The 23,472-nt window shown below is 32.4% G+C and overlaps 3 protein-coding genes across 4 annotated transcripts in view; 1 reads left to right on the forward strand and 2 right to left on the reverse strand.

Annotated features, from left to right (window-relative positions):
• The first annotated feature begins 3,123 nt into the window (after window positions 1-3,123).
• On the forward strand, window positions 3,124-9,771 carry Pex12 (peroxisomal biogenesis factor 12). 2 transcript variants are annotated; one of them, XM_074121327.1, is made up of 3 exons: window positions 3,124-3,193; window positions 8,080-8,130; window positions 8,207-9,771. In XM_074121327.1, the coding sequence occupies exon 3, from the start codon at window positions 8,210-8,212 to the stop codon at window positions 9,182-9,184; it is 975 nt and encodes a 324-aa protein (XP_073977428.1). In that variant the 5' UTR covers window positions 3,124-3,193; window positions 8,080-8,130; window positions 8,207-8,209; the 3' UTR covers window positions 9,185-9,771. The 2 variants fall into 2 exon arrangements, with proteins under 2 accessions (XP_073977428.1, XP_073977426.1); XM_074121325.1 differs by lacking the exon at window positions 3,124-3,193 and adding an exon at window positions 7,793-8,009.
• A 4,381-nt stretch (window positions 9,772-14,152) lies between these two features.
• LOC141450679 (arrestin domain-containing protein 3-like) lies at window positions 14,153-18,648 on the reverse strand. Its single transcript, XM_074121324.1, has 8 exons — window positions 18,303-18,648; window positions 18,028-18,183; window positions 17,720-17,819; window positions 17,367-17,475; window positions 16,377-16,559; window positions 16,074-16,262; window positions 15,312-15,759; window positions 14,153-14,766 (listed from the first exon to the last, which is right to left on the reverse strand). Exons 1-8 carry the CDS (start codon window positions 18,415-18,417, stop codon window positions 14,732-14,734), a joined length of 1,335 nt encoding a protein of 444 aa, XP_073977425.1. The 5' UTR covers window positions 18,418-18,648; the 3' UTR covers window positions 14,153-14,731.
• Window positions 18,649-22,467: 3,819 nt separating this feature from the next.
• Window positions 22,468-23,472, reverse strand: part of LOC141450681 (protein tolkin-like) — an 80,228-nt gene continuing 79,223 nt past the window's right edge. The window contains exons 18-19 of the mRNA XM_074121328.1: window positions 23,210-23,460; window positions 22,468-22,758 (exon numbers count right to left, since the gene is read on the reverse strand). Coding sequence (XP_073977429.1) covers window positions 22,618-22,758; window positions 23,210-23,460 — 392 coding nt within the window. The 3' untranslated portion in view covers window positions 22,468-22,617. The remainder of the gene's footprint in view (window positions 22,759-23,209; window positions 23,461-23,472) is intronic.

Genomic DNA, 23,472 nt, shown 5'->3' on the forward strand with positions numbered 1-23,472 from the left:
TAACATCCTGTACATCGTAATGTGGCTATTAACTTCCTTAATGCATAATGTAGTACTAGTTAGTGACCCGGGACTGATCCAACTCGTCTTATCGTGCAATATTATTCCAGTATCTTAGACACAGCATCACTGGGCTGCTTAATTAGCCATACTTTGTTCGCATTTATTTTCAAGTAATAACTGACCAATGGGGAGCAACAAATTTTTATTATAACTTCCTGCATGTTTACTTTCCCTTCTAGTTTAGCGATCGTGATTTATTTACCAAAAATTGTTCGTTTTCAGTTACCTCGAGTCGGGAAAATTTATTTCTATAATGCTATGTTAACAGTATTACTGGAAAATTGAATTTCTTACAAGTTTTTCCTTTCAGTTTAATTGAAAGCAATTTTCTCGACAAAATCAATTGATCTCAACTTTTCCGACTGAACTTCCGGGAATTGAAACTGCCTGGAAGGACAGTTGTAAGCAGATTGATTGTCAAGATTTGCGCGAAAAAAAAACATAATGTTGGAAAAACTCTAAATCTGACACATTTTTTCTCTTTTCCGAAGAAATAATGGGAAAATACAATTAGTATGCCCAGTAATGTTAGCTTGTCGTCCTTATTTAGAAATAGAAGAAAAAATTAGGAAATATAAGTTAAACTGACAGCAAATTACTAATTTTTAATCTAACCGCTGACATTTGTAGCTGAGCTATAATAATGCACATTAGGTCGCGCTAATTTGGGAAGAGAAATTTATAAATGAAGAAAAAGTTAGGAGATATGTCTAAAATGTCCAGCAAATTAGGTTTTTTTTTTGCTCATTCTAAAAATATTTGTAATAGATCTAAATTAAACATAATGGATCTCTAAAATTTGGAAATGGAAGTTCAAAAACAAAGGATTGACTTTTAACTGATTTCTCGACAAAATTATCTTCCAATTAATCTTCTAAAGATGGTAAGCCTCAACTAAATCAGTTTTTTTTTTACTTTTTCCAATAGTTGATAGTTCCAATAAAAGTAGTACGGCGGAGTAGTTTAGTTGAGAACATTGCCATGTGATACCGCTAACTGACCATAGTCTGTCTTCCTAATGTTGTAAACGATGTTTCCACAAACGGCCTACTGCCGTTTCTATTGATTACACTGCACTATAAATGTTGAAACTCTTTCCTCTGCCATTTCACTAATAGCTGAAGGAAATAGAATTGTTGTCTTTGAGGGCAAATCCGGACAAATCAAGACAAGCGGCTGCTGCACTGATTTTGCTTTAGTGAATGATGTGCAACGATGATGTAATACTCTTTCAATTGTAACTGTAGAATGATGGGCTTAAGGTTTCGCTCAAAAATTTGTCAACCGAAAGTACCATTTCACTGATAACTTTTTTTGGGGGCGGCAGAAGCACCCTCTCGCCATTTTGGAAAAATATTTTTCCAAAATCGAAAAAAAAATGAAAGTGGAAATAAATTCCACCTTGAATAATTATAAAGCGGAAACAGAGCAAGTTGGGCGGGAAGCTCTACCACCAGAGTGGGGAGACAGATGCTTTGCAGTGCTCCTGACAGCCACGATGTATTGCATACTTAAATATAAATCAAACCGACCTTTACTGCCTCCTAGATTTTTACTTAATTTACTGCCTATATGGGAGAAATAGAAATTCTTTTGCCTCAAAACGGACTGCAATTATTTTGAAACATTACAGTTCTCTCTTTGCAATGTCTTGTTCCTCTTCGTCTAATTCTCACTACGCTTATTAAGAGGAAGTGTAATGATTATGTCAAACTTTAGACGATGACTTCTCACCGGAAATATGAGGAGATCGCTAAAGCACGCTAAAAACAGTTTTACGTTTGATTACCCTCTCACTGTTTGATTGTCTCTACGTTTTTGTGACAGATTACTTTAAGAACGGAACGTCGCGCATTTAACTCCAAATTTTAGTGTTTCGTTTCGCTACTAGAGTCGCTTTAGATATCTAAGATTTCGTCCGAACATCCATCTACAGAAGTACGACTTTCTTGAACGATTTTTCCGTTTATTCAGAAAATAAAATTGTTGTTTTGAGTTAAAAGTAAGTCAGGTGAATGTTCGTATTAGTTTTATCCGTTTTTGTATTAACCCTCATAAAAAAGAGCATATTTTCCATTTTGTGTTTTACACTAAGTATGCTGTAAATTTAAGTAGTATAAAAGTTAAAAAGGTTTAAAAGTATTTAACGAGAAAGTTATAAAATATTGTACGTGGAAATTTATCAAATATTGTCACGAACTTTGTGACTAGTTTTCATGCGTTACGTACTACCTCTGAATAACTCATAAACAGATTAAATCCGCTGTTACGCACATTACACAGCTGATGTTCAGCGATGCGTCACACATCAGACTGATTAGACCATCCTCTTTCATCCCCCTCAGTTGGAGTGGGTGGCCTGCTAACTTTATTCTCTTATTACTTTTCCGGTTTTAAAAAATCTTTCCAAAATACGAAATATTTCCGGTGAATAATTCAATTTTTGGGCACTTTGAGACGCGACACTTCCTCTTACTAGTATAGTAACAGTTTTAATTTTGGGCACTTTGAGACGCGACACTTCCTCTTACTAGTATAGTAAAGAAATAAATCATAAAAATAAGATAATGATATCAAAATGGCAGATAGGCCTGGGGGAGTTTGTGCAGGTTATATTCTATAACCTGTGGGCAAACCTCCAGGTATTGTAAGTGATTCATTTCTGTTTACTTTTCCATGAAATATTATTATTCCCACGCTAAATGTCGGCCATATTTTTAAGAAAATAGGTCGCTGCTAATATTAATCTCTTTCTCATATTATTCTGAAGTTGGAAATTACAAGGAAAGCATAAGGAAAAGTTACAAATTCAAGCTACTTCCACATATTAGTTATATTGAATTTTAATTAATTTTACCCCTTTTTTGCAATCAATTCTGCAAAAAAAAAAAAATAACTTTGGATTTTATCCATCATCAACTGGAAGCCATGATTGAACTTATGATAACATTGAACACATGTTAATTTCAAAGCAAACTCGATTAAGGGTTCTTATTGGACAAGGAGATAGGGTAAGCTTGTTTCTAAGACAGCTTCACTAAATAATATAACCTTCTGTGGCCTACAAATTTATTATAAAAGAGGTTTATTTTGTTATTAAAGTGCTACTTTAAGAGAACATTTCAGAACCGTAAGTACCAAACTTTACTAAATGGATGTTTCAAGTTTTTCAAAAATGCGTGTTTCGATTCTCTCTCTAAACTTCGCATGTACATTAAACATTCTGTATGAATTTTTTTTTTTTGCACAGAAGTTTAAAATAAACTACATATTTCTAAATTAGTGAAGTAATTAAGCAAATGTTTTTAGCTTCATCATTTTGTGGGGAAAAAATAAAACTAACCTTAATAATTATAACAAAATAATTCTGGTAATTTATTAGAACTCAACTTTCAATTACAATATTAAATTAGCGTGTAATCGAAAAGTCTTCATTATAAAATACTCTCACCAAGCAAATCCACAATTAAAATAATAAATTTTTCTTTAATAAAATCTAATAAAGCCTTATATTTACCCGAACTTTTGTAGCTTACTTATTTTTGATAACTATCTTAATGATTAATAAATAATATAACGCATATTTCAATTTCCACAATAAAGTCAATTTTATTTTCCATTTGAGTTTTTAATTACTTTTATTGAATGGCACGTCCTATTTCCTTTTATTTATTTTTGCTTTTATTTTATTGTTAATGAATTCTTGTGGTGTTCTTTTGAATAATTCAGTACAATGATAATAACAACGTTAAATTTACTTCAATCGAATTGAAATCGAAGAATACCACCAAACTATAAAGGGCAATCAATATGATGATATTATCAATTTATGAAATTATTTTTAATTTAATTATAGATTTTTTCCAATATTCTGTGTTTTTAATTTATTATATTCTCCCTAATTTATCTAATTCTCTCACTTAATTTCCCGGAGTTCGCGTCGGCCATAATATAATAATTTGACCTTTGCTTTGCTCTTATAAATCAAGGTCACAAGTTTAAAAATTAATCAGTTCTGAAGCGAATTCCTTTTTAAATTTATGAATTCATATTTATTAAAATTTGAATAGAATTGGCATATAATTTATTAGTGTGGTAGTTGGACTGAATTTTGAATGTTTTTCCCACAAGATAATGTACTTGATTTTCGTTAGTAAAGTTAATTGAAGTGAATAAGTGCTTGAATTTTAATAATCTGGCACCTACTTCAGAGAGTTTTTTTTTAAAAAAATGAATCAGAAATAGATTCTTAAAGATGTGTGGGTGATAAGGCCACAGCATCCGAGACTGTGAAGGGGAGCACCTAGACTTGCTGGTTCATGGAAAGCCCTAGAAGGGAGCCTGTGCGCTGGACATGCCGTCTTGGGTTATTGTGGGTAGTGGGTAGTGTTTTTGTGACCTCCATGATGTGTGGGTGTTGCCTGCAGGGAGGATACTCTGGATGTATTCTCCTATCCCCAGGACTCCCTTTCAAAGTAATTACCTACTCCTCTCGCTCTTGATAGGAGCACAAGATTTTGGGAAATGATTGATTTATGAGCGATTTCTGTAGTTCAATTGGCAATTACTATTTGGGGTAAGAGAATTCTATGGGAGTGTTCACATCGCTTTACACGGAGTGGCTCAACCGGATATTAATCAGAATGGGAAATCTGCACTATCGCAATCGCAAGTGGTATGAGGGGGTATAACGCTGCACCACGTGGCTCTGCAGAGGACTTTCTAGGTTTAATTCCTTCACCATTCATCTAGTCCCTGGTTCTCACTTCTCCGCCATTAGGCACACACCAACAATGCAGAACTAGGATCTATGCTCTAATTTACTACACCATAAAGCTAGATCCAAAAGTCCTCGAGCAGTTTTGCCTTTTGCTTTCACCATAGCGGAAAGTAGAACGAATAGTGGTGCATTCTGGGAGTCACCGGCCAAAGTGGTTTATCTAACATTTATTTTAGTTATTTTGGCCGCCCGCCAGCTATATAAATAATGCTAAGAGAGCGGAGCAGTCCCTTAGACTCACCCTCTGACTCCAGTATTGTTCTGTTTTTCCAGACGAAATAAATAATTACAAATAAAGTAAAAAAAAAAATTGTCTGCAACTATACAGTGAGCTATGCTAATGTACTTTAAAATAGAAGTCCACCTGACGTAATGCGTAAAAAAGGTGTTTTTATGTTTTTCAAATTAAGTGTTTTCTGTCTGAGGAAAGTATAGTCAGCGTTTCAAAAGCGAAAAATACCAGAGAATTCAAACTTGTGTTTGGTTTAGGAGTCTAACCTGCGACCTGGCTAACAACTAATCGAGCAATTCAGCCGCAAGTCCCACTTCGTCAGAACCGTGTCTGTTGCAGATTTCTCTAAAGCGCTTCAAGGCTTTTAAACTTAGAGCGATAATACGTGACTGTAGCTGATGTAAGAGACAATTTACCAGCGAAACCCTGCCTTAAAGCAGTATCTCCAGGGGAAACTGGAATTTAAGCTTCCCTTCATTGTATTTAAGTTTTAAGAATGTTTTCAGTGTGTCAGAAATGCCACTTCACTCAATAAATTTTTGTGTTTTTTTAGCGATTTTTCCGCACAAATCGAGTTTCAAGAAAATTTCATTGATTTTTTTCAAAAAATCGAATTCAGATCTTTTGCTACTCAATCAGTCTAAAATGGCACTAAAGAGAGAAGCATAACCGCCCCACATCCTCTAAAACTGTTCAAAATTGCATTTTTTCAGAGAAAATGCTGAGAAAACAGTAATTATGACGAAGTAAACAGTTGCAGCCATATTGTCCAGCAAATCAAAACCTGCATTTATCTTTGGAATATCAATTCGAATAGCAAATCACGAACTCTAATAAATCCTTTTACAGCAGAAACGGAAATAAAAAAAATTAGTTAATTTTAGAAAGTCTTGTTCAGCCAATCCATCTTTTGGACGAGTTGACAGAGTAGGTCCACTGGTTAGGAGGTTGTTGGACAGATAGATGGGTGGTGAATGGCCATTTGGGACTTGTGGTCTCAGAGTGATCTGATAAGTTGGTCCCAAGTGGGTACAACTTATTCTACTTTCTCCTTACCTACCTGTGGTAAGAACAAGATACCCTCATCTATAAGCTCTACATAAGAAGGACCAAATTCTGAACAACGTCAGCACTTTGACTTTCTCCAGAACTCTTAACTTGTAATATTTTGTATTTTTTTTTCGCACTACTCCAGTTCTTTAAGTTCGAATCAATTCCATTTTTATAGCACCTGCGTTACCCACATTCTGGGGCAAACTCAGACAAGTTGTCATGTTGAGTACTTAACTCACATTGATGAACCACCTGTTTTTCAGAGCGAGAGTTTGGCATGTCCACCAGCAGGAGGATCACCCATAACTCCTACTGCCTTCTTCCCTTTCTCCTCTACTGCCCTCGAAATCCTCCCTTTTTCTCGGTTTTAGCTTGGAAAGGCAGGTTGTTTGAGCTACGGTAAGTTGCAAAGCTTCCTTCACCAGCTAGCAACTAAATCGTCCTTCTTCACATTATAAAGACCGGAAACCCACCGATAGTTTACTATTCAAAGTGTTCACATCATATTTTTTTCTCTAACATAAAAACAACTAAATTTCTAGATTTTAAAATATAAATAACACATAGTAAGGAAATAAACAACCCTTTATTTTAGTTTAGCGAGGGGAGACTCGGCGTCTGATTTATGCCATTACTAGATCTGAAGAACGTTGGAATCTTCATTCTGCAATCTTTCTGTTATGGAGCATGGCCACAATTATATTATAAATCGTCCAATATTATCAGAATTTAGGAGAATATGTTTTAACAACCAACAAATTGAAACGATAAGATTTTACCTTTAAAATTCTAAAATCTAAAAGAAAATCTATTTTAGAAAAGATGTACCACTCTCACGATTATCTCTTATTACACTTCTTCCTGCTTCTAATTTATACCTTACCTAATCTCTGAATTGTCAAATACATTGAATTATCAGCACATTATGCTGATTTGGCACTTTTAATTTATCTCTACTGTTCCTCAAAATCGTAGGAAGCAATTCGGTAAGTTGGCCTCAGCCTACCATTACAAATTGTAACAATGCTAAACATCCAATGCTTTAATCTGATAAGGCCAAAAGTTTACGGCAAGCATTCCAGGGATGTTTTATTTTCTAATTGATTAGGTTTATGTTGGTGATATTATTTCTGTGATGAATAAACATCGCTTTTAGAGAACCGCAGAGAGAGAGATAGTCGCAACAAGAAGTGTTGGATAGTCCAAAAAAGAATCTCCCTTATTTGAAGGTGAAAGTGCAAATGCTCGTGAAAAAAACGAGCATTCATGCCTAGTTAGGGTTATTTCCGTCTTTAAAGTACCCAAACAAGTCCAGTGTTGTATAATACAAAGAGGAACACACTTATTGGAATTTAGATGTGCAAATTCACGATGAAAAAGTTTCATTAATATTGTTTACAATTTATTAGAAGTCAATAATAATTACTACTATTAATACACTAAGAAAATATGCTTCTTGAACTCTATTTGTTTTTCAAAAGATATTGGGTTGGATTGATATACAGATGATTTTATATTCTACAAATATTTTTTTCTCCAACTACTATTATTAATAATTATTATCAATAAATAAATAAAAAGATAGCAAAGCTTTCAGAAATGTCCTACAGAAAGCGTAGAGATTTCTAGAATGATTGTGTGAGGTAGAGGTTATATTATGGCAGGTTAGTTAATTGTTGCATTATCGAACAAGAATGACTGGAAGATAAAAAACGAAAAGACATGCATCACTAAAAGTTCTTATTTAGATTGTTTAAATATTACTAAAATATTTACTGTAAATAAATTTTATTAACCCTTCAAGTGAATGTTAATTCAAGCTTTAAAAAGCGTCGGTGTTTTGAATGAAATTAATATGAAGATGTTTGTATGTATTTGAATGTAAGTATTCCAATTATTTTCTCTTCGTCCCCATAAATTAAGGTATTATAAGCAGTTTTCATGTTTTTAGATAATAATCAGCACATTTCCTGTTAACAACTGATTTATACATAACACAGAGGTACAGTGTTTTCATGTTTATACCTACTTTGTCTGTGTCAAAAGGAGAATGAAGTAATTTATTTTATTTTTTTTAGAACATGGCTGAAAATGCAGTTTATATTTCGCCCGTAGAACATGCCAAACCTACTATCTTCGAGGTGATTGCCCAAGAATCTTTAATGTCAACCCTGCAACCATCGTTCACATTATTATGTAAAGTTCTGAAAATTCAGTGCAAAGATAAATTTAATTGGTTTTTTAACTTTCAAGATGAATGGTATTTATTCTTCAATTTTCTTCTTCAAAATCATTATTTACGTCTATTTAAAGGCTCATTTTCTGAAGCTTTTTACGGCCTTAGGCGTGTTCCTTTAAAACCTTCAAAACTCTCTAAATTTTCCAAAATTATGTCATTATTTTGTCTAGTTGGATTTCCTTATATTTCGTTGAAGATTAAAAAGAAGGTTGAATCGTACCAGTTGCAACTTGCTACAGATGGTACATCACCGGAAGAAAAGATGAAAATTCGACGCTTACTATTTACTTATAAAAGTCTGAATGTCGCTTATGAAATTACAAAACTTTATTACTTGATCGGTTACATGAGCGGACATTTGGAGAATCATTCACCATTGCTGAAAGTGTCAGGCGTAAAATTAGTTTACCATAGTGTTGAAGTGCCATCCTGGAAAGAGTTAATTACAGACTATTTCAAAAATAAACAAAGAATTTCAAGTGTTATTTTGCCATTTTCTTTGAAAATCTTTTCACAATTCATAGAAATTAGCGCATTTACTGTTCAGTTTTTAAATTGGTGGCATTCAGATGAAGTGAAAACAAAATTGAATTCTTTACCAGTTCCTCCACCTTTATCTGTGCCCGGAAATAGTAGTAACAAAATGCTTTGCCCTATTTGTAACTCTAAGATTAAAGTAGAAGTAGTGCTTCAATGTTCTGGCTACATTTATTGTTATCGTTGTATTACAGAAGAATTACAGAAAACTGGTAAATGTCCTGTTACAAATCTTCCCGCAGGACCCGAACATTTGATTAGAATTTATACTGATAAATGATAAATCAGATTTGTTGGGAATATTGGGATAAATTTTCTAACTGGCAAGTAGAAAGATAACCAAGAATGTGGATGTGCAACCAAGAATAGAAAACTAGTATTTAAGAAAGAGAAGATTTGAAAACTTGGAAAAATGTTTCCATCATCAAGAAACTCATTATGATTTATTCATCATCTCAACGCTAGCTGGAGTTTCTGATGAGATCGAGGTTGCAGAAAGCAAGCTGTTACTGCATATAAATGACATGGACTCTTTGAGTTCCCTTTATGAAGCTTTAGGAGTTCTGGAGAAGTGGATACCGCTGGGAGCTTTGGAAACCATTGCCTTAGAATTATAAGCTAATTTAAAGATGTGTGAAATTGAGGCTTGTAAAAAACTTCTCAATACTAGGAAAGAAAAGTACTTTACAGATGATTTACACCTGCGCCTGTGAAAATGGGATTTGAACAGTAACGAAGAAATGGAAGCGTCATCAGTCACTCGGGGTACCAGAAATCGTCGAAAAAATTGATGGAATCCAGAAAATCTACTGGAAGTTAAGTCGAAGGTAAAGCAGACAGATCGTTTTTTTTTGTTTTGTTTTTTTTGCATTGTAATAAATCATCGAATTCAAATGGCCAAACGTATTCTAGGCTAAGCTGTTAATTATCATCTTCAATCGCCAGAATTCAGCAGAAACGCTTAGCCAATTCGAGTGGACGTTTAATGCGTTTAGAGCTTGGTGGCGTTAAGTTTTGAGTAAGCTGTTAATAAGTTCTATACTGAATATCCTAATGAATTTGCGAACATTGTTAATAATTAGTGGTTTAAAAACGGAAAGAATAACAACTTCTGTTAGTTTTTTAACTAATATATAAGGTTGTGAAGAAACTCCAGAAATATTTTCAATCTTAAGACTGGGAATAAGGTCTTCCATTTAAAATGTGAATAATTGATCCCTTAGTTATTAAAATTAAAAGCAAATTTGACTGTTGTTTTTTATATTTATTTATTTTTAAATAAAATAATAAATCTTCAACAAATGTTTGAATTCTTTAGCCCAAATGTTTCTTAAATCCATAAATCACATCATTTGCTGTCTCATTCAGATATAGAAATTAATTTAAAATCAACGTTTTCCTATTAGCTCCAGATTCGTTTAGAAGTGGTAGGAGTGGAGCCTGCAGTCGGAAAAAAGCTGTTGTGGTGTAATTCCAGTAGTAGAAAACCGATCCTATGGTGCATAGGCTTTTTCCCACCAGAAGTGGTGGGGTACTTTCTTCTCTGATCGCCAAGCACCAGAAGTATCATCGCAAAGTAGCGATTGCAACGCGGATCAGACATTTTTCGCTGCTCTCAACCATATGCATTGAGGCTGAAACAACAAATTGTCTCACTCACTGAAGAACATCCAGTTGTAAAGTATTCTGAACCTATCTAGAGAGGCAAAGTGACCGTGAGTACTCAGCCTGGTCCATCCACAGAACCACTGGTGCATACCCGAAAATCATCGCCACTTTCCTAATTCCTCTGCAGTGTTCATACTTAATTCCTTGACAACCAGGCACTCTAATATAAAGAATTAAGTCCTTTGCTCGCAGAGAAATCAACTTATTTCTAAACCGAGTTCATTTCGTTTTTTTTTTTTTTCTTTAAATATATGAGTTATGAAAATGTTAACAATATACTCACCACAATTAATTAATTTCTTAAAAGAATACTTTTACAAAAGGACACCACACTAAGCATTAAATTTTATTGTTAATATAAGCAACTTTTATTTTTTTTAAATTAATGACAGCTTTAATAAATAAATATAAAAGGCACTTTTTTTTGCAAACTTCTATAGTGAACATAAATAATATACAATTTTATGAAGCTACCAAGCATATACTTACAAATTGAAAATTTAAATTTTGTTAATGATTACATTAAACCACTCAAAATTATTAGTACAATACATTATAGCATCATTCATTTTTGAAAAATAATCCTTTAATAATCAAATTTTTTGGAAATTTGTCAACAAATCCTTCAATTGTAGGAAACAACTTCAACATGGTTATTTTGATTAAAAAAAACGAATACAACTTTACAAATTTGGCACACAGTCAATCAATATGTAGATCACACTCCTAACATTTTTTTTAATCAAAGTTTTTTATGTTAATATTTTCAATTGTTTTGATCCTTGAACCTTGCAAAAACAAAACAAAAAAAGCCTTCAAAAACTAACTAATAAATTTGCAGAATGTGTAAGTGTCATGTATTTAGTGGTCCCGAAAGTATAGGATGAACTATGAAGTGTTGAAAGACTAAAGAAACTTGAATAGAGAGACTTTTGTTTAACGATTAGATCGAAGTGTTAAGTTTAGATAATAGCTTTTTCCGCTTTCTAGATATTATTTATCTCACAGCCTTCAAGAACCAGAGCCCATCACTATTTTTTGGCATCGTATCTTCTACTCCAAGAAGTTTTGCCAATAAAAAGTTCCCCTTTACATATGACGGATTCAAATAAGGTGAACGAGGACTTGGGGTTTAAATTTATGTAATTATCATTACCCCTACAGAATATCCTGCTCTTCCAGGTTGAGTGTTCTGCGAGGGGCTTACAACTTCTCCATGCTAAAAAAAAAAATCTATTGTAACGGAACTGCCAAACTTAGAGTGGCTGAGTCCTTCACGGGATGTGATGGTCAAAGAGTAAGTGTAAGTGAATCATTCTCAATTTTGCAATCAATTTTTAATTGAAGAAAAATAAATAGAATGAAACACTGATTAAAGAAATCTTTTATATCAGCGAGTTGAATATTTCTTTAGTAATTAAATGAAATCAGTAAGATTCGGTTATTAAGTCGTGTGAAAAAAAAGATTCAAGTTTAGCTATATAAATATTGTTTCCCATCTTCAAAGAAATATTGAGTTATAAAGCTGTATAAGAAAGCAAAGCCTTATTAAACCATTAATTTGCTTTATCGGCGCTCCAAAAAAAACTGTCTTTAACCATCAATATTCCTAAGTAGTTCAGCAATAACAAACAATTCATCACTCTAAGCTCTCTTTCAAGAATCCATTAATATCAGAACTGTAAACAGGAAAAACTTACAATTAGGTTTATAGAAAGGCTTTATTATAAAAATTTATAAAATATAAACATTTTTAGTGGCAGTTAATTTGCTATTTAGAGAGAGAGAGAGAGAGAGAAGCTTTTTGGCGTCCAGTTACATTAACTTTTTTAAGCTTAATCGAGAACTTTTTTTAAACTGAAATAAAATTACATCATAAAATGTCATTATTAGGAAACAATATGCATCATTGCGCGAATTTAACAGAGCAATCACAACTTATTACCATATTTGTTTTAAATCATCTTAAGAATTTCAATATTTTAACACTGGGATAGATGTAACTTATGTTCTCTAATAAAGTTTTCTTTAAATATATATATGTTATACGTATAATAATAGAAGCAAATTTTAACAAATATTAAGATAAGCAACATAACTATTTTAATATTTCAATATATTGAAAACTACCCATAAAATATTAATGAAGTTTAAATTTACCTACCAACAACAAGTAAGAGTGTCACCCAGAAAGTTGAAGGGCTAGAAACTATAATTAAGATTTCAAATATCTTAAATTGATATGAAATTTACTTTTGAAAATTGAAAGCTTTATGGTAAATCATCTGTGGAAAAGCTTCTAATTAACGTGGGAAAACCATTTGCTCCCCTTCTGGGCGGGGAAAATAAAAATGCGATTTTATCATTTCTAAGCTGGAGAAAGTCAACCCAAGACTGAAGCGAAACTTTGGGAAATCTTTAAGAGAGTCAGTTTACTTTAGGATCAGTTACCATAACTTGTTAAGCAAATAGAAAGTATATGCGTACAGAGCATTTGTATCAGAGAGTTGTGTCGTCATTTACTCCGATAAGTCGCTACCCTCCTTGACGTTTACCTTAGTCTTTAGTACATAAGCATTTCTGGATGTACGTTTGGAAGTATGTTTGTGTTATATTTTTCAGGAAAATACAGCTTATCTTGGGCTGCGAGGTCTATATGAACGTCCCTTAATCACCTTTAATAAAAAAAAGTATTTAGTTGTTTATTTTATTAGTTAAAAAAACATTTCAATTTATCACCTTATATTTTGCCACTGTAATATCAGATCTTAAAAAAAAAATTAAGAAAGAGGACGGAATAAAATCCTAGAAAAGAAATTATTTAAAAATATTTTCTCAAACCATGTAAGAGAAAATAAAAACTATCCAAAGTAAAAAATCATGTTGAATAACGATAGAAATAAACAAATTTTTCGGCGATACTAAATATGTTATCTAAAGTGATATGCAAAACTTATTAACTTTCCTCTAAACATCTCCATATATTTTTTTTATCACATTAGGGTATTTTTTTTCAATTTGAAAATTGATTTTCATGAGTAAAATTTTGCATTCAAAAGCAAACCTTGAAGGAACTTCTCTTTTCAGTCAATTAAGGGAAGCACTTCTAAAGGTAAATACTATTTTGATAAAGTGGCCTACGTTAGCACAATTAACAACAATTTCAGTCTATAATTTTTTTTAAAAAGAAGTACGTTACATAAAAACAAAATTATAAAAATAAAATTATAAATTATAAAAATGAACAACATTAATAAAAACCAATACACGTTTACATGACGAATAAATGATTAGTATCTTGTAAAAATGTATTATATTCATTTAATTAATAAAAAAAAACATATAATTATAAATATAACTCTCCTAATTATCTTAAGAAACTATAAGAATTTTACGTAAGCTTCTTTAACTTTGAAAATTAAAAAAGCTTGCAAAAATTTCTGATGAAAATCAGAGGTGTCCAATCCAAGAACCACAGACCACAGCAGGAGGCAAAGATGGATTTCCGCTGTCGAAGCAATCCGGAAACATTACATTGAAAAATATTCTAATCTCTCCCTACAAAGCTATTTTGTTCTAATTTTTTTTTTTTTTTTCAAAAAGTATGGTTTAATTTATTTATTCCATGTTAGTATTCACAAAAGCAGATTAGGACTGAAAATATCAATGTATGATTACAATTCTGACGATTTGATCAAATGTAGTAACTGCGCGTAAATTGTGCGCATTATTCTTTTCTTTTAACTTCTCAACTAAACAGAAACTATAATTTTCTTTCTTTCAATACGGTCAAAAAAGAAAAACCAAAAATTTGGACACCCCTGCTTTAGATAATATCAAGGTGCTTTAGATAGATGCAATATTGATAGTTTGCCCCAACAATCGATCTAATTGATCATAATATTTCCTCTAGATAATAAATTACAATAATATTAGAATTTCATTAATTTGTTTTGTTTAATAAAGCTAGATAATCATCTTTATAGCACTTAACAATTCAAAGCTTGTGCTTTCTCAATGTTTGTGCTTGCTTGACTTGTTATCTAAATTATCTTGATTTCTGCGATACATTTTGATAAGACAAAAAATATTATACATTTCAGTTTTTATAGAAGTAATACTTAAGAGTCAGCAAATCGTAGAATCATTCTGATTTTTTTCAGTTTTGGGTCATCAATGGAGCTGATTCGGAATCTTTAACAACAGAAAAACAGATAACAGTGATAAATTAGTGTTAAAAAATTTCTATGATTAATATTTTTTAGTTTCTCTAACTCTACTAGTGGTGAGAGACGGAATTGTAATCGTACAGATCTTTCCATTTCTTCGAAAATATTCATCTTTAAGTTCGAAAAAGTGGTAACTCCAAATCGAAAAAGCGCAGAAATTTGAAATTTCGCTTTAGGTGCTCGGCCTAAGGAACTATCTCTCCACTACCAAAGTACGAGATATCCTTCGGAACAGCCACTGGTCCAAATCAGAGGGATGCTCAACGATCATGAAAGAAAAACTTAGGCGGCAGACAATGAAATTCAAAAGCCGCATTGCTATTTCTGTGATATAGTTCTCGCGAGCGAAATATGAAGCCAATACAACTAAAAGAACTCCTCATGGAATTAAGAAGTAATCTACCACTGACCTAAAACTGAAGCTTGAATCTTAGGATTTGTAAAACTCGATTTTTTTTTTTTTGCAAATAAATACGATTAATCAAAGGACACGAATGATTTAATACAAACCTTGTGGCGGTGCAGTCGGGCTTAAGCCACCCACAACGTTAAATCCAGGACCAAGCTTTTCTAAGCTCAAATCTGGATAGACCGGCTGTGGGTACATGGGTTGTGGTACCGGACCGCCAAAAGCACCTGGTTGTGTCGGCTGAGGAGCATATCCGCCACCATTTTGAGGACTAGGTCCTGTATAAGTTCCATCTGCCATTGGTATTGGTCCGTCAGGATTGAATCCAAGTGTGGGCGGTTGTGCTGGAAATCCAGGCTGTCCATAACCTGCTGCTATCGAACCGGAAGGTGGTAAAACGTTCATGCTTCCTGGTGTGGGTGTAGTACTTGAAGGAGATGGGACCATGGTACCCGCTTGTAGGGGATTGTAGAGAGGAACAGTTCCCAGTACCAGTGGAATTTCAGCAGTCAGGTTCTTGTTAAACATTCCAGTCACACATGCAGTTACCTGTAAAATACATATTTAAATTATAATGTTAATTTATTTAAAATCTATAGTATAAATTCCTTAACGGAAACAAATTTAACTGAACTGATTTTTCACTTTTTTTGAGATTACAGATTTTTTGGAGGGGAATGACAATGACTTTTATAAACTACGTTTACAGATTAAAAGGATAAATAACTTCTCATAATTTTTCTAGGAATGTTCTTATTTTGGTAATTTGGGAAAGAACACTCGCTTTTCAAAGTTGGAAAAAAAATGTACGAGTTGTAGTAAGAAAAAATTGATTAAGTGTTCATGCAATTTTTTTTTTTTACCTTGAGAATAAAAGATACATTGATGATAGAGCAAGCATCCAGATTGACGAATGGCATCTGCGGAATTCCAATGTTCTGGGTAAACGACTTGGAACCATTTTGTTCCACACCTTCAAGTGACATTTTCGAAAGTTCTATTTTATCTTTTTTTGTATTTTGCTTAGGTGTACGAACTGTCCATTGTAGATACTATAAAAATAGTTTCAAAGAGAAAAAGAGTATTAAATAAGTTCTAAAATAATTCTTTACCACTAAGATTTTGTACTTGGAAATTAAGATGAAAAAAACACTAAACATTGTTACCTTCATAATTTTAAGTTCGACAGATTGGACAGCAGTATTACTAGCATTATCTACTTCAACGGTAACGGGTATTTCTTGTCCTGGGACATATCCAGTGTGAGGAACACAAGCCACAACCGTCAACGGTCCAGATTTGCAGCAACAGCAACAGAAGGTTTTGGACTCTTCCTTTTTGACCGGCTCCTTTAAAAGGATTAAAAGAATTTTATTATTGATAAATAATAAGAATATAGTTAATTCAAAATAAATTACACGTTCAATAAAATTGGTAATTCAGGTTTATATTTTCATTTCAAGAAATACAGAGGTAATGAAAACGTGGACAAACTGTTTAGAGAGGAAATTAAAAAGTTGTGAACTGCCCTGATCTCTTCTGTCGCATCTCCTAAATAGAGCTGTCGCAGAATTGAAATGGTATCGGTCATTATGAAACATAACACACGATATTAAAAAGATAATAGACCAAAACCTCTTTGGGAATATGGATCTTATTCAATTTATTGAAAAATGTGCGTTCAGCTACAAATTCCTCTTCATAGACCGACTCCTTAAATTTGAAACCTGAAACTCTGGACTAAAGGGTAGAAACAATTTCTAGCAGCAAAGCTTGCGTTTTTTCAACGGCGGATTGATGTAGTTTATAACTATATCATTATCACAAACACCTGTTATGCCTCACTCGCACATATTAGAGAAAAATGTCACTTGGATCGAGCTGAACATTTTTTGGAGCTAGATTGTCTGCTACTTGTTTGTCAGGTCTGTCCCTTTAAAATGCTTTGGCAGAAAATAAAACCGCGATGTCAAAAAGACATGTTCTCTGTTGAATCAGAAACGAATGTCGTAAAATATGCTAAGAAAGCCTATTTTCCAATGATCTTGGCTAAAAATTTAAGGGATGCTGAAAAAAAAATGATCATATATAAGCGTATTTATATATACTATATTTTTAAATACTATGTCAATTGAGTTTTTTGTTTCAGCACATACCTTTGCTAAAGCATGATAGTTTAAATCCAGAGGGGTGACCACTTGAAAAATGGTCTTTGCCTCTACGTCCATCTTCCAGGGTCTGTCAAGTGTTGCGACGATCGTATACCTACAAGTTAAATCAATTTAATTCTGCTAGCAATTAGTAACTAACATTTTATTTGGGCATTTAGAGCCCTCTGTTATGTTAGACGACTTCAAAGAAAGAAGAAATCAAAGAGCAGGATATGAACCTGAGCTCTCCAAAATGCAGTACTTAGATGTAGGACAAAAAGCTAACATAAATTTTTTAAACAAATAACAAATAAAAATTACTTATAAACACTAATGCTTTGTTTAAATATTAATTGTACCTGACATAACCATGTTCTCCTTCAAACGAAGTGGGAAGTTGCGGTGGTAAAGTTGTAGTAAATGGATAAACATGTTCACCAGCTGGTATTTCTATGTCATCTGTGAAATATAAATCAATTACTTCCAGATCGAAAAATAATAATAATAAATATTTATTTGTTTAAACTAACGATTACTTATTCATTGAAATTTAAAGCCAATTTTTGTAGAAGCTAATGGCGAATAAGAGTGTGAACATGATTTTACTATCAACAACTAATTACCAAGAACTCGGGTGATAAAGATAAGAAAAACTGTATAAACTCACTGCTAGCACTTCCAGCAAGATAATATTTATTAGAAAAATACTCTTCATCGGCAGAATAATCAATCGTTTCTTGCGTTGTGTCCCCGTCATTCTTTCTAACACTTTCTCTTTCACTCCAAGCTACATGAGCTTTGCCCTCAAATCTTATTTTAAGTCCTTTTTTTTTAAAAAAAAAAAAAAAAGAAAGAAAAAAGAAATTAGATCTTTTAAGTACCATGAAAATATTATGAAATGTTTTGGTTGTGTAAAAATAAATTCTAGCCGGTATAACATACCTCTAAACTTCTTCTGTTTATCAAGTGTCAAAAGCACCCTTCCAGTAACATTAGTACCTGCATAATAAGATCCAGTAGGACTGTCAAGAACTATGGTAAACTTAGGAATTCCCATACTTCTGATGAAAAAAGTAAACTAGACACAGCGAAAAAACGAGTTTCTCAACTAAGAAACATCACTAAATGAAATGTTGGATCCGACGATTAAATGATATGTGGATAGATGACACCATCATCCACACATACACACGAAGATGAATAGAAATTAGGAATGTATCTAAATATAACTAGTGACTACGCCTAAAAAAGAGAAGGACGTTTCCGCAGCAATCCCTACCTAACTTATAACCTGTCCCCACTAACTTCACTTAGACTTTTACCATCACTGTTATAAATAATAGACTAACCTTCTCTTTGCGAGTTCTACCAATTCAATAACTTACAAATAAATTTAAAAAAACAGTATTTGGACAAAATGATTTTTTTTTTACCGTTCTTTACAAACTAACAAAATAGTTTTTACTAACTTTCACTCTCCTTAGACTTGAACCCCATCATGACAACAGAATTTAAAGCTGAAGATATACACTACAAATATTTTACTCTGATAGCACTTCCCAATGAAATAAATTTAGTAAATTTGTGTATAATTTCAAAATTTAGCGCCAATTGTCCAAGTTTATTAAGAAAGCTGGCGGCAAACTCTGAATTTTTTTTTTTTATTTCATGTAATTTTAGTTTCAACTCAAGACTAATTAGAATTTTCGCACTTGAGTTTATTCCAAGAATGGAATTGCGAAAAGTGATTGTTTACCTCGGCAGTGGAACCTTCTTCGCATTTCTGATACATTCAGGCACCGCCCCATTAAGTGTCCGGCGAAGAATTCAAAAAATGAAATTATAACTGAGTTCAGCTTAAATTAAATTTACATTTGTTTTTTAAAAAAAAATTTTATATAAAAATATTTTTATTATAATTTTTTTTTTCGTTTTTTTTGTAGGCCTGTCTTTTGCTCAGGGGCTGCTTCAGATAGACGGTAAAATCCGATATTCTTATTCTAGTGACAAGCCCTGACTCCTCTTTTAATTCTTCCATTCTCTCTTCACTGCACGCAAAGCCCACATCTTTTTCCACTGATGTACGTGAAAACAGTATTTGGTCCATCCTTCACTTTGTCAATTTCTGTAAGTGCCCACCCATTTTAACATTTACAGATAACTCAGTTCAAGAAGCAGTTACTCATTCTTTATGGTGCCATCTCTCACTTTCTCTACTTTGGTTTTCTGGAAGTATATATCTCCTCCAGAAATTCATCAACACAAATGGAATTTCACGATGTCCTAAAAATTTAGCATTCATGGAGCCAGTACATTAGCCTAGAAAAAAACATGGTTCTCTTCTTTTTGACTCTATTGTATTCTATTATTTTTTTACTCTACAAAATTGGATGTAGTCTTTCTTTAAATCCTAATTCTTTTTAGCATTCACTCTTTTCCAATACGAATCAAGCACAAAATCTCGTTTTCCAATGATCCGTAGGCAAGTACAACTTAATTCAAACCAAGTTCCAGGTCCATAATGGTAAAATACCTCCTGTCAGGAAAGATCAGATTTAAGATTTCTGGTAAATGAAATTAATACAATTCATATTAATGAATTAGTTTTATTTACAACTAATTATTGGTTTAAACTTTTGTTATGTTTCGATTACTACATTAGATTTTGGTAAATTTAATAAAGATTTTTTTTTTCCTGTAAATGTATGAAGTTGTTAATAAATTTACAAAATGAACACAAACAGTAATTGTTAAGACAAAAGAAGTTTATACATTACACAAATACGATTGTATGTGAAACATATTACTTCTTAATAATAATAATAAAAAAACTAACATCTTCACATCTGCATGAATTTATATATATATCAGGACTAATTTACAATAAATTACTTGATAACACATTATTAATAGAAAATAAAGTTATTGTCTAAACGTATTTATAATTTGTTTTACTATATCTTATTTATATATTTTAACGAACACAAGTCCATACGTACAAACACTCAAATTATACATTAAAATACATTCTAATTAAATTTTCCTTCTTTTTGTTTTACTTTTTCTTACTGGTTGTGTAAAAAAAAAATTAAGTTAATTTTCCGAAATTAAGTTTTCACTTCTAGGGCAACTTTTGAAGTCCAGGAGCATAAACAAGTGGCAAGTAAATATACAACTCTTTGCGTATTTATATCACAAGTTTACTTGTAGATTTAAAAACACTTTTCTGCAAAATATTTTTTACTTGAAGCTGTGGTAAAAAAACTGGTTATTCCGAGATTACTACCTGCTCAATTTTACTACGAAGTTAACATACTTATTAGTATTATTCGTTTTGGGATCAATCCAGTTTTGGCACTCTACCGGTACTTAAAATGATTAACTGATTTAATAATAGTTGACAACAATTTTTCGAAACTTTGAAAACGATCGCTGCACTGCCTCCCAATTATTGCAGTAAGAGAAAGTGGTTTCACACCAGATTATCTTTTTACACCTACAATTATTAAAACCGTACAACGAACACAATAAAAATATTTCTGTTTTAAGCAATAAAACCTCACGAATATTTATGTATAGAATACACAAATTTTTATTTGTTTAACAGGCGTTTATCACACGAAATGGTAATAATAATAAGAAAAAACTGCCCTTGGGTCATCACTTAATCTAAATTAGGAAGTTTATAGGTAACAAATTACATTAATTTGTATTCTCGTGCTCAGTGGCGACCTGAAAAGAATTAGTGGGTGAAGTAAATGAGAAACTTTTTAGGAAACTACTCAATTCACTTTCTTAATGAGATTATTTCTGAGAATATGTTCCCAAAATAATTTTGGCAAGACTCCTCTTCAAGGTATAAAGCAAAACGTCAATAATTAACAATCAATGTTATTATTTTAAACATACGACTCTGCGTAGTTTGCGGAAAGAGATGGAAGGAGTGGGATCCGAGGTGTACTGCACTAATCTGAAGCAAGATATCTCGTTAAGGCGAGGAAAACTAGTCATAGTCTTTTAGACCAAAATATTTGCACTGCTGAGATTATTAGAGAAGTCTAATCAATTCCACAGTCTTAATTTTCTTAAGACATCCAAACAGTCTCTTTCTGGTCTTACGAATTAATTCAAGATAGTGAAAGACTGCCTGGGCATTTCTGATTAATTTATTTACATATTGTCTGAGTGATCGAACATTCTGGACTAAGGATAATGTGATGGCAGCCCTCAAAGGATCTCAACGGAGGCAAAATGCCGCAGTAGTGACGCCATAACAGTGAACACACAAACAAGCAATGGTGGATGAAAACCTCAAATCAGAGACGTGCGAAATGGTTCGTTGATAGCCATTCTGGTAATCAGTACCTGGGTATTACTCCAACAGGGCCGGGAGGCTTTCTTTATTGGTCAGAAAATTCTCAAAATAGAGAGGTAAACCACTATAAAGATACCAGACCAGTTAGTTTCAGCAAACTGATGACAGTTTAAGATCCACATTGACTATATCACCTTATAACCTTTTACGATAAATAAATGCTTGAGAGAAGGTTATATTACTTCTTAGCCTCCCTTAACTTTTAAAATAAAAAAAAAATCTTACAAATTTAATTTATACAAACTAACTAGAAGACATTCATTTATGTTCTTTCATTTTGTACAAACTTTGTGTTAAGGTAATTTAAATTTTTAGAAAAATAAGACTTTTTCTTCTTAATTTTTCTTTAAAAACTTCAATGCGTTCTGAGATCATACAGGACTTGGCACAAAAAAACTTAAATAACAATAGTTCAAAATAGTTCTGCTCAAATTTTTTGAAATAATTGTGTGAAAAAGATGAAATTTAGTGAATGAAATTCGACTTCACATTCGCCTTTTATTTTGGCCAAGTTAATAATTTGATTTCATTTTTTTTTTCAGTTTTTAAAAAGTACAAAGTGAAAAAGGTTTCATATTGACTGAAAAATGCTAAATTCCAATAAAAAATAATCCTATTTTTGACTAGTCAATGCAGAAATATTTTTACTCTTGTTTTGCAAATTCTACTGTATTTACAAATCTAACCGAGAAAGAAATGCGTAATTTTATCATATAAATTATGAAAAAAAAAAGAGTAAATAATCTAAAATTATATTTGAGCAGTACAAAAATCAGTCATAAATGAAAAGAAAAGCTAACCGTAAAACAACAACGTTTTGTGTGCTTTTCTCGTTCACATTTCTAAAAAAGAAAACAATACGAATGAAGCAAGTTATACGATTTATTCTTTGATCACTTGCTCTTCACTATTGATTTGATCGACCACCACATAGGAAGCTGAGAATCCTTTACTGACTATAGTGTCATCTGTTCTAAACCTTACTAACAATGCTTCAGATACTGATGTTATCTCCATTGGATTCTAGGAAAGCAAAAAAAAGAAAAAAAATCCATAAATTAGAAGAAATGCAACAAATATTCAAATTGTTAAACAAAATTCTAGTTTCAACTATGGATATCATAAAAAGAATTTTTGAGGATTCCGTAGTTAAAAGAATAATCTTGTTTTAAAAGTGACAATAACATCATCTCCTATTAAAAGTTTATCATTGTTTCTGTGAAAGAATCAGGATTTGGTGGTAATATTTTGAGGCTTTGACGTCTGCTTTTACGTATACATGTTACAATTTCAGCTGAGCTAGACTAAGGGTGTGAGTTCATGTATGTCTAAAGAAGGACAATACTTTGGAATATTTCTTCAAAAACAAATTACACTGTTAGCCAACTAATGTAGCCGGATCTTAGAGAATAAGGAGTCGAATTTCCAAAATCTATTTTAAATAAAGAAACAAAAGAAAAATAAGCGCACTCACAGTGATTCCACAAAATTTTCCATGTGGAGGCCCACTAGCGTCTAGTCCAGAGAAAACTTCAACATAATCGTAACTACAATCTGGTTCGTCTTCAATTTCAAATGTTAAAAACACTAAATTTACAAGCTGTCCCGGTTCAGCTTCTATCGTCCAATCACAGTCTGCCCGATTATCATAGTTATGATCACCATATTTGGAATGTGAATACAAGTGCTTTACACGAGTTGTAGCTTTCAAGTGGCCTCCACAAGCTGTACAAATAA

Source organism: Rhodnius prolixus, unplaced genomic scaffold (genome assembly GCF_049639745.1).
Source record: "Rhodnius prolixus isolate KJV_2025 unplaced genomic scaffold, Rpr scaffold_8, whole genome shotgun sequence".
Lineage (NCBI taxonomy): Eukaryota > Metazoa > Arthropoda > Insecta > Hemiptera > Reduviidae > Rhodnius > Rhodnius prolixus.

What these genes read in the sequence shown, in the direction of transcription:
- Pex12 (XM_074121327.1), top strand. Translation starts at nt 8,210, where the DNA reads ATGGCTGAAAATGCAGTTTATATTTCGCCCGTAGAACATGCCAAACCT.
- LOC141450679 (XM_074121324.1), bottom strand. Translation starts at nt 18,417, where the DNA reads ATGGGAATTCCTAAGTTTACCATAGTTCTTGACAGTCCTACTGGATCT. An exon ending in TCGAACTTAAAATTATGAAG is followed by an intron (nt 16,263 to 16,376) that starts GTAACAATGTTT and finishes CTATTTTTATAG; the next exon opens with TATCTACAATGGACAGTTCG. An exon ending in ATGTATCTTTTATTCTCAAG is followed by an intron (nt 15,760 to 16,073) that starts GTAAAAAAAAAA and finishes TGTATTTTACAG; the next exon opens with GTAACTGCATGTGTGACTGG.